General features: G+C 54.9%; 1 protein-coding gene across 4 annotated transcripts in view; it reads right to left on the reverse strand.

Moving 5' to 3' along the window:
• MDGA1 (MAM domain containing glycosylphosphatidylinositol anchor 1) overlaps positions 1–13,466 on the reverse strand; it is a 67,253-nt gene extending 53,787 nt beyond the window's left edge. Inside the window, exon 1 of one of the 4 annotated variants that reach the window (XM_054492338.2) lies at positions 12,359–13,466. In XM_054492338.2, the coding sequence (XP_054348313.1) occupies positions 12,359–12,425 (67 nt within the window). In that variant the 5' untranslated portion in view covers positions 12,426–13,466. The remainder of the gene's footprint in view (positions 1–12,358) is intronic. The other 3 variants (XM_054492337.2, XM_054492340.2, XM_054492339.2) reach the window with 3 other exon arrangements.
• Positions 13,467–14,461: the final 995 nt, after the last annotated feature.

Genomic DNA, 14,461 nt, shown 5'->3' on the forward strand with positions numbered 1-14,461 from the left:
AATAAGAAATGAGGTTCACAGGGGTGGGGGAAGGATTATAGAGATGTGGGCACACAATGAGCTTATAAACGCCATGCAGACATGTCCTGGATTCTCCTAAGCCTGGGACGTGACAGGAGAATGAGAAAGAAAGCTGTAGAAAGTCCTTTGACATGGCTTTTTACTTCAGCCTTGGCACCTAACTGCTGTGTGACCTTGATAAGCCACTTGCCTTCTGCGGTCTCAGTTTCTTCCTGCAATGAATCTGGAAGATCTGTTTTTGGGTCATTGAAGGCCACTGGCTGGCAGCTGAGCTCACTCCTTGCCATACCCTTGTACCCCTCCTCATAGCCTTCTCTGTGTCTACCCTGTAGTCTTATTCCAGAAAGAAAAGTGAATTCAGGTCTTGCCGTGGCACAGAACTTCGGCTTGCCTTATGAGCTTTATGTATCTTGCCAGAAGATAACCTGACCTCCTCAAGGTTCCCTGCATTTTACTGGAACACTGGAATCAAACCCAAGTAGATGAGGCCACTGAAATTCAATTCATTCCCCCATCTCTATCCTCCCAGTATCCCTCTCAGAGATGGGGGAAATGCCTTCATCAAGAGTTTCTAAAGAATCACTTGGCAGCCGGGCGCAGCGGCTCATACCTGTAATCTGAGCACTTTGGGAGGCTGAGGCGGGCAGATTGCTTGAGCCCAGGAGTTCAAGGCCAGCCTGGGCAACATGACAAAATCTCGTCTCTACAAAAATACAAAAAATTAACCGGGTGTGGTGGCACACGCCTGTAATCCCAGCTACTCAAAAGCTGAGGCACTTGAACCCAGGAGATGGAGACTGCAGTAGGCTGAGATGGCGCCACTGCACTCCAGCCTAGGCCAAAGAGTGAGACACTGTCTCAAAAAAAAAAAAAAAAAATCACTTGGGGAGAGTCTCAGGGCCAAGGAGTTACTCAAGTTCAACTCAGAGGTCTCAGTTCCTGAATCTTTCTTTCTGATAAGTTGTTACAGAAAGTTGAAATAAGGTCAATAGGAAGAACTTCCCAAAATGAAGGACCAGAGACACTGAGCAAACAGCAGTGGGGCTGCTTGGTCTCATGCGGGTGTGGGCCTGCTGAGAGGCAGAAAGATGAGTGAGATCACCTCCGGACCGGAGCCTCTCACACAGCCCATCCGTTTCTGTTCCCAGAAATCAGGAGGCTGTTTTTTCTGGAACCACAGAGCTCTTCTGCCGTTGGGGCTGAAAGGAGACACCTGCTAGCAGAGAGAGGTACCAACCGGTAGACATCAACAATCCCATGAACGTGTGAACCGACAGTATTGGGGGGCGCTGGCAGACGGGAAGCTGGTGGGACTCTCATTTGAATGTCTGGGTGACCCAAGCAAGTCACCTGCCTCCTCTGGGTCTCTGTCTTCCCTCAGGTCTCTTCTGGGCATCTTCAGAGCAGCCAGGACACCCACCCCCACCCCTACCTGAGCTAGGCTGGCAGAGTGGGGCGAGGTGAGGATAGGCTGGCAGAGTGGGGTGAGTGAGGAGGAGAGCAGTCATTCACATTCATCTAAATCCCCTCTCACTCAAGAAACACCAACTGCCCCTAAAATGGGTGTTTGTGGCAAAGACTGCTCATCACCCACCCAATACCCCCTTTCCTTTCTTTCTAACAGAATACAGATATTTTCTCAGATGGGAATGTGCCCATCTGAAAAACCCTATTTCTCAGCCTGACTTGAAGCTAAGAATGGCCAGTAAGATGTAAACAGAAGTCACCGTAGGGTGTTTCTGGGAAAGCTCCTTGAAGACAGCACTCAGCCGACAGGCCTGCCTTTTAAAGGTTCCTGCTGTCTTCCTTCCTGGAATGTCTCATGATGGCTGAGCCCCATCAGCCTTTTGGTGACCTTGAGGCAAAATGTTAAAAGGCAGGGTTCCCAATCTTTGCTGCATGCTGGAATCACGTAGAGACTTTTTTTTTTTTAATGCAGATGACTGGTTTCCACCCCCTAGACATTCTGATTTAATGGGTATGATGTGCAACCTGGGCTTTTTTTTTTTTTTTTTTTTTTTTTTTGAGATGGAGTTTCACTCTCGTTGCTCAGGCTGGAGTGCAGTGGCGTGATCTCGGCTCACTACAGCCTCGGCCTCCCTGATTCAAGCGATTCTCCTGCCTCAGCCTCCCGAGTAGCTGGGATTACAGGTGTCCGCCACCACGCCTGGCTAATTTTTTTATTTTTAGTAGAGACGGGGTTTCACCATGTTGCCCAGGCTGGTCTCGAACTCCTGACCTCAGGAGATTCACCCGCCTCGGCCTCCCAAAGTGTTGGGATTACAGGTGTGAGTCTCTGAGCCTAGCCAGCATCAGGACTTTTTAAACCTTCCAGGTTATTGTAACATGCAGCCAAGTTTGAGAACCACCACCGTGAGAAGAGCAGAGCACCAAGATGAAAGGAGCCTTGAGAACCTACCTCGAGACTTGAGAAAGTCAACAGCATTTGTTTAAGCCTCTCTGGTCCGGTCTTTCTTTCTAGCAAACAGGCCTGGGGGTCCTTATGCTGCTCCCTTGGGCCAACCCATCTGCTATAGCACGGGCTGGGGAACAAAAACCTGCCAGGGAATGCCTTCAGAAACCTCACACTTGGGGAAGTAGACAGGCACTGGACTTTGCACTGGGCAGTCTTGAGTTCGAACCCTGACTCCAACACCACCTAACTGTAGGGCCCGGGGCAAGTCACTCAATGTGAACCTCAGCTCCTCCATCTGGAAGATGAGGGCATTAGAAAAGGCTGTGTGTTCACCAGCTCAGCTGTGAACTCCTTGGGGACAGATGTCATTTTTACCTCGGCAGCCAAGACCCACCACCCTTCCAGACACTTAGTGGGTACTCATTAAATATTTGCTGGTTTTGATCAGGCATGGTGGCTCACAACTGTAATCCCAGCACTTTGAGAGGCCAAGGCGGAAGGATCACTTGAGCCCGGAGGTTGAGACCAGCCTGGGCAACATAGTGAGACCTCCATCTCTACTAAAAATTAAAAAAAAAAAAAAAAAGTTAGCCGGGCATGGTGGTGTATGCCTGTAGTCCCAGCTACTCATGAGGCTGAGGTGGGACGATTGCCTGAGCCCAGGAGATCGAGGCTGCAGTGAGCTATGATCACACCACTGTACTCCAGCCTGCAAGACAGAGCGAGACCCTGTCTCAAATAAAATCAATTTTGCTGGTTTTACATTGAATTGCTACTTTGTTCTCCAGCTCTGAAATTTTCACTTTCTTTGTTTTTTTTCTGTAATAGAGACAGAGTCTCACTATGTTGCCCAGGCTGGTCTGGAACTCTTGGGCTCAAGTGATCCTCCCATCTCAGCCTCCCAATGTACTGGGATTACAAGTGTGAGCCACAGCACCTGGCCTCACTTTAGTCTTAACCAAACAGGAAAGAGAATAAACAAAAGGGCCACATTTCAAAAAGGCACCATAATTTACCTATTAAAAATCAAAGAAAACTGTGTTTCTGAAGGAGACTCCTTCAATCTCTCTAGGTTTGAGACTGGAAGTGCCTTGGTTAGACGCCAGAAGAGGGGCCAGTCTCCCGGGCTCTTGGCCTGGACCTTCCAGTTAGCACCATTAAAGTAGAAAGTCTCCCTGCTCACAGTTTAGAAAATAATCAGTGGATTTTGTTTTTTTCCTAAGACTCCAGGGTTCAGATGAACTTGGTTGAAACTAAGCTTGGGCAGTAACCTGGAAAACCAGGAAATGCCCTCAGAAAGTCCAAGGGAAGAAGACATCTGTTTTGGCCTGGCTTTTTCAGACACACTGTCTACACCAGCTGTGCCCAAGAATCATCTAAACAGCTCTTACAACCACAGATGCCTTGATGCCACCTGCAGGGTTTCTGATTCAGGAGGCCCAGGGTGGGGCCAGGCATCTGTTGTTGAAAAAGCTCTCCAGGTGGTTCTGACATGCACCAGGGCTGAGAACCACTTCTCTACACAGCTTCCAATCCTCCAGATAATTAACGTATCTCGGCTGAGTTTCTGGGACTGGAAAGGAACCAAGAAGAGCCTGGGGTGGAATCTTCAAAGCCAGCCAAGCAGTGCCCTCGAGCCTGCTCAAGCCACCACCCAGCCACCAAGGTCACCCACCCCTGCAGCTCCAGCCTTTCACAGGCAAAAGGCTGGGCTTGGGGAAGGGGAGCTGCTATTCCAGCCTCCCTGGCCTGCCACATTTCTCAAAAGCACAGCCTATACCTCCTGTTGCCACATGCCACCCACACCCGGAGCTCCCTGCCATCTGCCTGCCACCCTCTCTGCGCTCGTGAAACGGAGTCCCCATAGTTCACCTTCGAGTTTACAAAGGGCTATCACTCCTGGGCTTCTCTGTAATCCCAAAAGGTAAGCGTGCCTGAACCAGCCTTCACATGGGGAAACTGAGGCTCAGAGAGGCGAGGCCATTGGGCAAGGACCCTCAGAGGCAGCAGGCTGCCCACCTGGCCCTCCAACCCCAGTCCAGACTTCTTACTTGAAGCCCTCATTATGCACAGCACAATCCCCGGTCTAGCAGCATCGGCACCACCAGATTCACGCAGAATCTCAGCCCAGCCCCAGTCCCGCTGAATCAGAATCTGCATTTCCACAAGATCCCAAGGCAGACTTGTGCATGGGAAAGTTTGAGGAGCCCCACTCTGTGCTGCAGCTGCCCCGAGCTCCCCGGTCCCCTGGTAGCCCTTTCTCATTCCGCCTCCTCCTCTCACAGACTCTGTCACAGACTCTCGGGTCCACGTCCTCTCTCAGGCCTCCTCCTGCCCCCTAAACGTTGGTGCTCCCCAGGGCTCTGGCCTCAGCCCAATACCTTCTCTCTACTCTCTAATCCCTGGCAATTTTATTCCACCTCATGGTTTCAACCCACATCCTTCTGCAGACATAAATCCAGATGTGCAGACCTACCTCTCCTGAGTTGATCTCTCTCCCGAGCTCAGTGCTCATTGTCCACCCGATTTGTCAATATCCCACCCCAGACATGCCAGTGCCAGAATCCCATGAAGTTCAAAACTTCACTCACATTGTCACTAAAACTATTTACTGAGGCCTTGCTACGTGCCAGGCACTGTGCTCAGAGCTTCCTAGGCACCGTCTCATCACAAGCCCACGCAGTGAGTACGATGATCTCCATCTGACAAGCAGAGAAGCCACGGCTTAGAAAGCAGATGTAACTTCTTGGGCTTTTACAGCTGGTGTGGGGCAGAGCTGGGATTCAGACCCAGGTTTCTTATGCAGAAGTTGAGGCTCTTAACTACTTCACTTCCCCAAACCTGTCTGACTTCCAGTGGCTTTTGTTCAACCTGTTATCACTGTGTGCCAAGTCTCCCAGCTCCAAACCTCAGAGCCTTTTGCAGCTCCTATTCCTTGACTGAACTCTTTCCAATACACTTTTAGTGCTTAATGATGGTACAATCTTGTGTCTTGCCTTTTGCAACAGCCTCTAACTGGTTTCCTTCCACCCCCCTCAAACCCCTACCATCTATTCTCTACATGACAGCCAGAGAGGTTCTACTAAAAAGGTGTCAGTTCATGTCCCTTCTCTGCTCAAAACCCTGCCATGGTCCCCTATGTCATGCAGAACAAAATCCAGAGTCCTTTCATAGCCTTCAAGGCTCCAAATGATTGGACCTACTAACTCTCTGCCCCCACCCTCTACTCCACTCCCCCTGGCTCACTCTGCTCCAGCCACAGTGGACTCCTCACTGTTGCTCCAACAGGCCAGGCAGGTTCCTACTCCAGGGCCTTTGCAGCAGCTATTCCTCTGCCTGGAACACACCTCCTGCAGGTGCCCACAAAGCTCCCTATGACTCCCCTGGACAACTGCAAAGCCTCCTGACAGTCTCTCCAGCACGGCCTCCTCCCACACACAGCGGCATGGCTACCTGGCCCATAATATGGCTTGCATCAACCCAGCTCCCTGTTCAACATCCTCCTTACAGCTTTGCAATGAGCAGTTCTGGGTTCAAGTCCAGGTCTGCCACTTGGACAAGGGACTGATAAATGACTTTCTCAAGGAGTTGTGATGAGACTGAAGATAATGCATACTTATGATCGCGGGCTGGACAGTCAATGTTAGCAACGTTTAATATTATTCCTGGCCAGGCACAGCGGCTCACGCCTGTAATCCCAGCACTTTGGGAGGCCAAGGCGGGCAGATCACAAAGTCAGGAGATCGAGACCTGGCTAACACAGTGTAACCCCATCTCTACTAAAAATACAAAAATTAGCTGGGCATGGTGGTGTGTGCCTGTAGTCCCAGCTACTCGGGAGGCTGAGACAGGAGAATTGCTTGAACTCGGGAGGCAGAGGTTGCGGTGAGCCAAGATCGTGCCACTGCACTCCAGCCTGAGCAACAGAGTGAGACTCCATCTCAAAAAAAAAAAAAAAAAAAAAAATTCCTTTACTGTTCCAGCCCTAACGGCCCCAATTCCCTTTCAGCTTATGCTCCAGCCCAACTGAACAGCTCACGAACTCCTCACACACTCGGGTTCCTTAGCTTCCAGGCCTTTGCCACAATGTGCCCTCCACCTGGAATGCCCCTCTCAATCCTTACTTCTATTTGTCAAGGCCAGTTCAAATGCTCTCTTTTCCACAAGGCCTTGGAAGCAATTACTTCACCCTTCAAATTCTCACAACCTTTTATCTGCCCTTGCTACATGACATTTATCAAAATCTCCCCCTACCTTACACGTGATTCCCCTTCTCCTTCCATCTTATTCATCTCAGTAGCCCTGCCAATACCCAGAACTGAGCCTTGCTCAAGGTAGACGCTCAGTAAACATTTAATGAATGATGAGTGAAAGGAACACCACACTGCTTTCCTTCCCTGCAAATCAGAAGGTCCAGTGGGACTGAGTCTTAGGGCTACTTCTTACCAGCTGTGCAATGTTGATCAGGTCACTAAAACTCTTGGAACCTCAGTTTTCTCATCTGTTCAATGGAGACAATAGTACTCCCTGTGCTGACCTCTCAGAATGTCATGGAAGCAAAGGCTGCAGAGGCATGAAAATGCCTGGTAAGTCATGTGGCTCTTAGACACTTATAAAGGATTGTTGTTCTGACCAACAATCCTCCCTAAAAGGTTCATTCCCCCTCCCACAAAAGGATGCCTGAAAAAAACATGACCAAACAAATGGTGGGTTATCGAGTGAGGTTTACTTTCTTTCTTTATACTTTTATGTATTCCTTGATTGTTTTGCAAAGAGCACATGTTACTCATAGTAGTTACTCATAGTGTTATTCATAGACTTGAGGAAAAATGAGATTTCATTGTTGAAAAACAAAAATATTCATTCCTTTGAGCTAAGCCTTGCTCTTGCCTCCTGTATCAGCATTTAAATACCAGAGAAGCCCCTTGGTACATAGTACCTTCTAGCAGCAGATGTATGCTTGCAAAGCAGGGTCTTCTGACCACGGGGAGAAGATGCAGAAGAGGGGCCATGCGCCAGGTTTATACAGAGGCATTTCTGCAAGGGCACAAGCACCCCCATTCCCCCTGCCACAGCCTTACCAGAGCAAGAGCCCACTAGGCTAAGCTGAGCCCCAGCATCCAGCTGGGGCCTAGGGAAAACCTGATTCATCTGAGATAACAGCAAGTGTGGCTTTGGCCACGGGCAGGTGCCTAGGGACACCGGGGTGGGTACGTGGGAGCTGGAGGGAGGCTTGGAGTTCCAGAAGGCCCTAAGGAACCCTTTTCAGCCCCAGGTTGAGGAATGAGCATAACTCATCCCTCAGATAGGGTGAGGCCCACGGGAGCCCAGGAAAGGCAAGAAGCAATGTGGCGGCCAAGCCCTCCCCCTGCTGGCCACATCTGGAACGGCAGCAGCTGCCACACAGGGCAGGGCCCCTAGGCAGTTACACACACACCAGAAACCTGGGACCGTGTCAGGCTCAGGTGTCCGGAGGTGGGAGGTGAGGCAGGGCTCTTCCAGGACTGAGAGGCCCAAGACTCCATCTCCTAGGTCCTCTGTCTTCACCAGGTGGATCATCTCCTAGCCCACCTTCCATGAGCCCAGCCATGAGATGAAAGTGGGGAGAGGGGCGGGGGGGAGTGGCAGGGAGGTGGGGGCAGTGACATTTGGGGTGGGGGTGTCTTCCACATTCCTGCCTCTGTCTCACTCCTCCAAGGCCCTCCCCCATGCCTCCTGGGCAGCTGGGAGAAGCTGGGGCTGCTACCACTGCCCGGATTTCCACTCCCGCCCCCAGGTATTGATTTCCTGCATCATTCATTTGCCAGGCCTTGGCGGCTGTGATTAGCTCCCTCCATTCTCCCTACAGATTCCACTCCCTTCCCCCCCAGCCTGTCCCTCCATGTTCCAGCAAAGCAGAGCTAATATACCAGGCTCGAAATGAGGCTTTGCCACCTTGGCCTCAGCAGCTCACAGCCAGGCCTAGCCAAGTAGCTCTCAGCTCTCCCCTGGCCACCCCCTCAAGGACGCTTTCCTGCTAACAAAATCCCCTCTAACTGACCTCCTCCCCTCACCTAGAGCCCCCGCCCACCCTTGGAGCAGACTCCCATCCTGTAATGTCGGGTGGGACATCATAAGGATCTTGACCCTAAGGCGGGGGCTCTCCAGCCTGACACCAAGGGTCTGGGGAGCCCTCAGGCTGGCTAAAGGGCCAAAATCAACTTGGGGTGGGGAGGTAACACCAGCAAAGCAAACCAACCAGCTTGGATTTGTGGACACAATGTGCTCTCCCTCGCTTGTGCAATTTCTGTAAGTGAAAAGAAAGAAAGAAGAGAAGCACGGAGCTTCTTGAGGACATTAAGAGAACCCCAAGCCTCTGTTAGCCCCAGGAAACCAAAGTTTCAAGGCATGGGGTAGGAACTCCAGTGAAAAACCTCAAGTGCCCACACCCAGATCAACACCCAGGACATGACACTGGGACACTCACTTCCTGAAATTCCTTCTCCGTGCTCCCCAGAGGAGGGAAAAAAACCTGACTTAGTGATAATTCTGTAAGCTATGTTGCTCTTGTCAAATTATTCAACATCTGTCTTCATGTTCCTACAAAAATTAGCATAGGATAGTAGTTTCTGATGACACCTTTGGTGAAATATTTTGACTTCCACCAGTAAGTTGCAAACAACCTGTCTTAAGGATAATGTCAATTCCCACTTCTGCATATTAAATAATTCAGGGGTTTGTTGTGTTTTTGTAAGGGAGAGGAATCCCACTGACCTGCGGTCCGACTGCTATGAGAGGAGGAGAAGCCAGGACAGAAGGCGGGGTGTTCCCAGACGCTATCCGTATGCAAGATATTCCTCTTCCACCACTTGGCTACTGCCTTTGCCCCAGAACTAGGCCACTGGGGCCAGTCCAGCCCCCTGGCTTGCCAGAAAGCAGATTACAGGATCCACCCCAGAGGACAACAAACTGGGCCAGGAGATTGGGAGGTGAGGAGGGAGGCAGAACCGGCTCCAAATGGACCATCTGGTCCAGCATTTGGCTGTTGTGGCATCTGTGCCCCAAAGAACAACGCCACCTGGCCAAACTGAGAGTGCTGCCTCCCCAGCCCTATTGCAGACCATGGATCCTAGGGCAGGTGGTGGACCTCAGTGGGAAGCAGGACATAGGGTTCTAGGCACCTACCTCCTACCAGCCTCAGCAGAGACACACAGCCTAGGCCGAATGCCGTCAGGTTCGCTCTCCACCGCCTGCTCGTCTTCCTTCCCTCTGTTCAGCCCCTCCCTTATCCACACAGGCCTGGGGGCAGAGGGGCAGAGGCAGGGGATCCCTCCCCAGGATATACATTTTTCTCCTATGTCTTGAATTAGACCTGCTGCCTCCCTCCCCAGTGTCAGGGCAATACTAGGCTTCCAGCCTATTCTCTCTTCTAGGGCTGCAGGCTAGGACTCTGTGACTCGCCCTAAGCAGAGACCCTTAAACAATGCCCCACTGCCCTGCTAGAAACCAAGTCCTAGAGAGACTTCTCATGGAGAAAGAATTTCCAACCTGCCCCCAACTATAGCCCTTTCTTCATTCAACAAATACCCGCCGAGTTCCTGCTGTTGTGCCAGGGACCATGTTGGATGCTGGATGCAATGCCGGGCTGGAGTGGCCATCCCTGGTCCCTATGTGCCGCCTTCACTCTCATGCTGTTTCTTCTGCTTTGCGGGTACAGAAAGACTGCTGGGGAGGGGGGCAGAAGAACTAGTCCCAGATCTTCAACCTACTTCTTAAGCCAGTCCTTATCCTACAGAGATCCTCCCTTCTGCTGTATCTGGCCAAAGATTCTAGCATCACAAGGAACTCAGCGACCTCCTGTCATCCTCCTCCTCCTCCTAAATCTTCTGCCTTCATCCACCTCAATAAAGACTTTTTACCCAGCAATTCCCCTGAAGCCCCAACACTGCCTGAAGCCAAGCTCTCAAAGGAAAAGTGGCATGTCACCCAAGGGCCCAGAGTCAGCCCCAGCACATCCAGCCCACTTTGATTGGCTCTGAGTGAGAGCAACTGGGACCTAGGCACAGGCAGGAGGGGAGAAAACACAGAGAGAAGAGGGTATAGATAAGCCTATGGCTGAATCCTGGCCCTAGAGTACTCTGAAATGAGGATCCACAGAGACCACTGCCCCGACTCCAAACCCCACTCTCATTGCTCGGTTTACTAGACTAGGAACAGAGGAACCTCCTGAAGATGAGCCCCAAGCAGCCTAGAGGAGGTTAGAGAAGCTGGAGGAGATGGAGGACAGGGATGACCAGGAGTGGGTCTTGCCAAATGCACCCAACGGCACAGGGAAGGAAGGTAGAGTGGAGGGCAGCAGCATGCAGGAAGGGCTCTCTCCATCACCCTCCCCAGCCCCGGGGCTGTGGTGAGAAGGCAAAGACCTCAGCAGCACCTCTCTTAGGCACCTTGACTTGGGGAGAAAGAAGAAAGTGAAACCCCAGTCCACTGGCATCTTCATCTGCCCTGGAGAGGCCAAGGCCTCCAGTACCTGCCCCGTGGCTCCTCCCCCCAAACCCAGCCTCTCCCAGTCCCTGCTGCATTCTTCGCTGCCTTTCCTGGCCTCTGTGAGGGGCCAGGCAGTAAGAGACACACAAACTAATTAAGAAGCAGAGTTCGGCCAGATGCCTGGGCTATTCTCACCAGAGAATTAAGCCCAAGCCAGCTAGCTGGGCAGGGCCAGGAGCATGTCACCTCTCAGACACCCTTCAGGACACCCCTTCCTCTTCCCAGGCACAGGCAGATGGGTCAGCACCCTCCAGGGTGCTTCAGCCTCAGCACCTGAGGCTGGCAACCAGTAGTCAGTGCCTATACCACCCCACAAAGAACAGGTCAGACTCCCCTGGATCTAAAAGAGGAATCATTAGTCCCTCCGCTCAACAGAAAAGGAAAGAGAGAATCCTGCCCTCTCCAGTCACACATCACTAAAAAGGGACCTGGACAAACCATCCTGCAGTAAAGAGAAAGCAAAGTAAGGGCCACTGGGCCCCTGAGAATGATTTTCTGTGCTGTGGGGTTAAGGCACTGCGGGAGGCTGGGCCCAGGTGACTGAATGGATGATGCCTGCCCCAAGCCTTCCCCGGGAAAACCCACAGGATGGAAGGGGGAAGGGGTAACCAGAGTCTCCCTTGGTAACCACAGCGAGGCGTGCGGACGCAGGAGCAAGGCTGCGTGGCAGGAGGCAGAGTTTGGACACGTATCCCGGTGGGTGCGTGCCGTGTTTGCGTTTTCTGGGGATGGTGGCTGAATGTGTCTGTGTGTGCGCGCAGGAAGAAGGAAGGTGGGGTTGGGGTTTGTAGCTAGGAACCGGGGACAGGAAGAACTGGTTCAGGGAAGGTCCGAAAAGGGATGCCGGGGTCGAAGGCGCCGGAGCCAGGCGATGCCGGCATCCTGACCAGGCTGTCAAGTCGTGAGTAGAAGAAGCGAAGCCGCAGCAACAGCGGGGAAGGCGAGCCCGCCGCCCGGCCGCGGTGCTGACAGCCGGCTCGCCCGCAAGCCGCGCGGCAACTCCGGCTCATGCATCGCTTGGCTTCCACTCCGGAGGCCGAGCCAGGACGAGGTTTCGGTGCAAGTCGCTGCACCAGTCCTGGGCTGGGTTTGTCCGGGTCTCCCGAGCCGACCGGGTGCTCTCAAGGGTTCCTAATCATTCCCACCTCTAGCAGGGTGTGGGAAAGTGGGTGCCTCCCCCTGACATCCCGGCTTCACACCAGACTCTACGACCGGCCCCTGTGTTCCGAAGCAGCTAGCTCGGTCTCCTCGCGCCCTGGAGAGGGCGGGGACGGGGGCATCCACTCCAGAGTCCGAGTCGAGGTCTCCACCAAACCCCGGCAGCGCGCACTTTGCGCCTCTTGCAAAGTTTCCGCGCGAGGTTAAGCCAAGCTGGAGCGGGACGCGGGCTCTTACCGTAGACTCCTTGTCCCCGGCAGTGGAAGGGGATCAGCGCCAGAAGTAGAAGGCAGGTCACCTCCATCTTCACGGCCGGTGCTTCATCCCCGCGAGGCGGCGCAGCCCGAGAGGCGGCGGGGGGCGCATTCGTCGGGGCCCCGCGACGCCCCTATGTCCCCCCCTTTCCCTGAGAGGTGAGAGAGAGAGCGGCGACGAAGACCAGAAGACTGAAGAGGCGGAGGTGGCGGCGACCCGGGTTTCTCCTCCGGCGGGGCCGCTGCCCGCGTGGGGACGCAGGGGGCGCTGGCCCAGCCCCGGGTGCCTCGGCGCGCCCGGCACAGCAGCCAGCGCCCCGACCCGAGGAGCCCGGCCGCCGAGCCGCCCCGGGTCCCCAGGGCTGTCCGCGCGGGATGCTGGGCGCCGGGGACCTCTCGGCGGCGGCGGCGGCGGCGCTTCGATCCAACAGGCCACAGACGACTGACAAACTTGTCGTTTCCCCGCACTGGGGCCGCCCCTCAGCGGAGCGGAGTCAGGGAGGCCGGGGCTCCGCTCGAGTTAATCAATCTGCTGTTTCCAGTCCTGCGGCCGCTGCCGTGGGCTCAGCGGCCCGACTCCAGGGGGCCGGGCTGAAAGCACTCGCGGCGGCGAAGGAGCCCCGGGCCCGGCCCTCCTGATCCGGGGAGCAGCGCGGGCTGGGTTCGGCCGAGGGACGAGCGCCACGGATCCCCGGGTCCCCGGGTCCGTGAAGTTAGCCGAGCCGCCGATAAACCCGGGGGAGGAATAGCAGCCCGGCGCTCCGCGGGAATCTGGAGAGCAATTCCAGGCAAGAGGCGCCCCAGAAAACGGGGAAAGGAGGAAAGTTTGAGTCTTTTGAAAAATATTCGCGCTCTCGCCCAGGCCGGGGCTGCAGCGCGGGCGCCGCTCGCCGCCTCCGCTCGCCGCGCTCCGCTCCCGCCGTCTGGCCGCGGCCGTGGCGCTCCCGGGCTCCGAGCTCTCGGGAGAGCGGGGCTGCGCCGCGCCCCAAGTTGGTCGTCCCCGCCCCCGCCCGGCGGCCTTGGCCTGCGGGGGCCCAGAGCGGGCGGGGCCGGGCCGGGCTCCGGGGCGCGGCGGCCGCTCGGCTCCGGGCCGCGGGAGCGCTCCTCTCGCTCAGCAACTTGGGCTTTGCTGTGCTGCTTTTTCGCCCCTCCGAGCTTTTCATTCCGCGCTCCTCCCGCCTCCCTCCCTCCCTTCCTCCTCCCTCCTCCTCGCGTCTCCTCGTTCGGTCTCTCGCTCTCCCACCCGTTGTCGCTCGCTCTCCTGTTTGATTCCCCTCCAGTTAAAAAAAGGAGCCAATTAAAGGCAGCCCAGCTCGCCTGGCCCAGCCTCTGTCCAATTTCCTCGTCTCCCCCAGGACCAATTAGAGAAAACAAAACAGGGCTGGGGGAAGCTGACTGCCTGCCTTTCTCTCTCTCCTCTCTCTCTCTCCTCTCTCTCTCTCGCTCTCTCTCCCTTCCCTCTCTTTCCCTTTCTCCTCTCCCTCTCTCTCTCCCTCCTTCCCTTTCCTTCTCTCTCTCTCTTCCTCTCTCCGCCCCCTAACATTCGCCCCCAACCCCGCCCAGCAGGAAAATGTCAGAAAGCAGAAATGGATCCATCCATCCCGAGGACAGTGGCGGAGGGACCTGGGCTTCGGCGCGGGCTCTGCAGCCGCGCGCTCCACACTCGCTGTTCGCCAATCTTGCACACCCAGACTAGCTGGCCGAGCCGGGTGCACCGTTGCCAGCAGCCCGCGGGGCAAACACGGCCGCTCGCTTCGGGGACCCAAGCCCGCAGGGCACTGCACACTTCGTAAATGTTTTGCACTTTGAGGAGGCGGGACTGAAGCGGGGGTCCTAGGGAAAGGCCGGGCGCCTGCGGTTCCTGGGGTCCTGCAGCCGCGCGAGCCGGGCCGCGGCTGTGGGTCTGCAAGGCTGTCTGCCCGGCTCGGGAGGCCCCCGCCCCTTTCCAGGCGTCTGGTGCTGGGGCCGGGCCGGAGCAGCTGGCGGAGAGGTCCCGCTGAGAGCTACTGCCCTTGCCGCGGCCCACAGGTTGCCAACAGGTTTGCTCGCACGACCCCTCCGCCAGAGCTTCCCTAAGTCACCCCAC

Source organism: Pongo pygmaeus, chromosome 5, assembly GCF_028885625.2.
Source record: "Pongo pygmaeus isolate AG05252 chromosome 5, NHGRI_mPonPyg2-v2.0_pri, whole genome shotgun sequence".
NCBI classification, from domain to species: domain Eukaryota; kingdom Metazoa; phylum Chordata; class Mammalia; order Primates; family Hominidae; genus Pongo; species Pongo pygmaeus.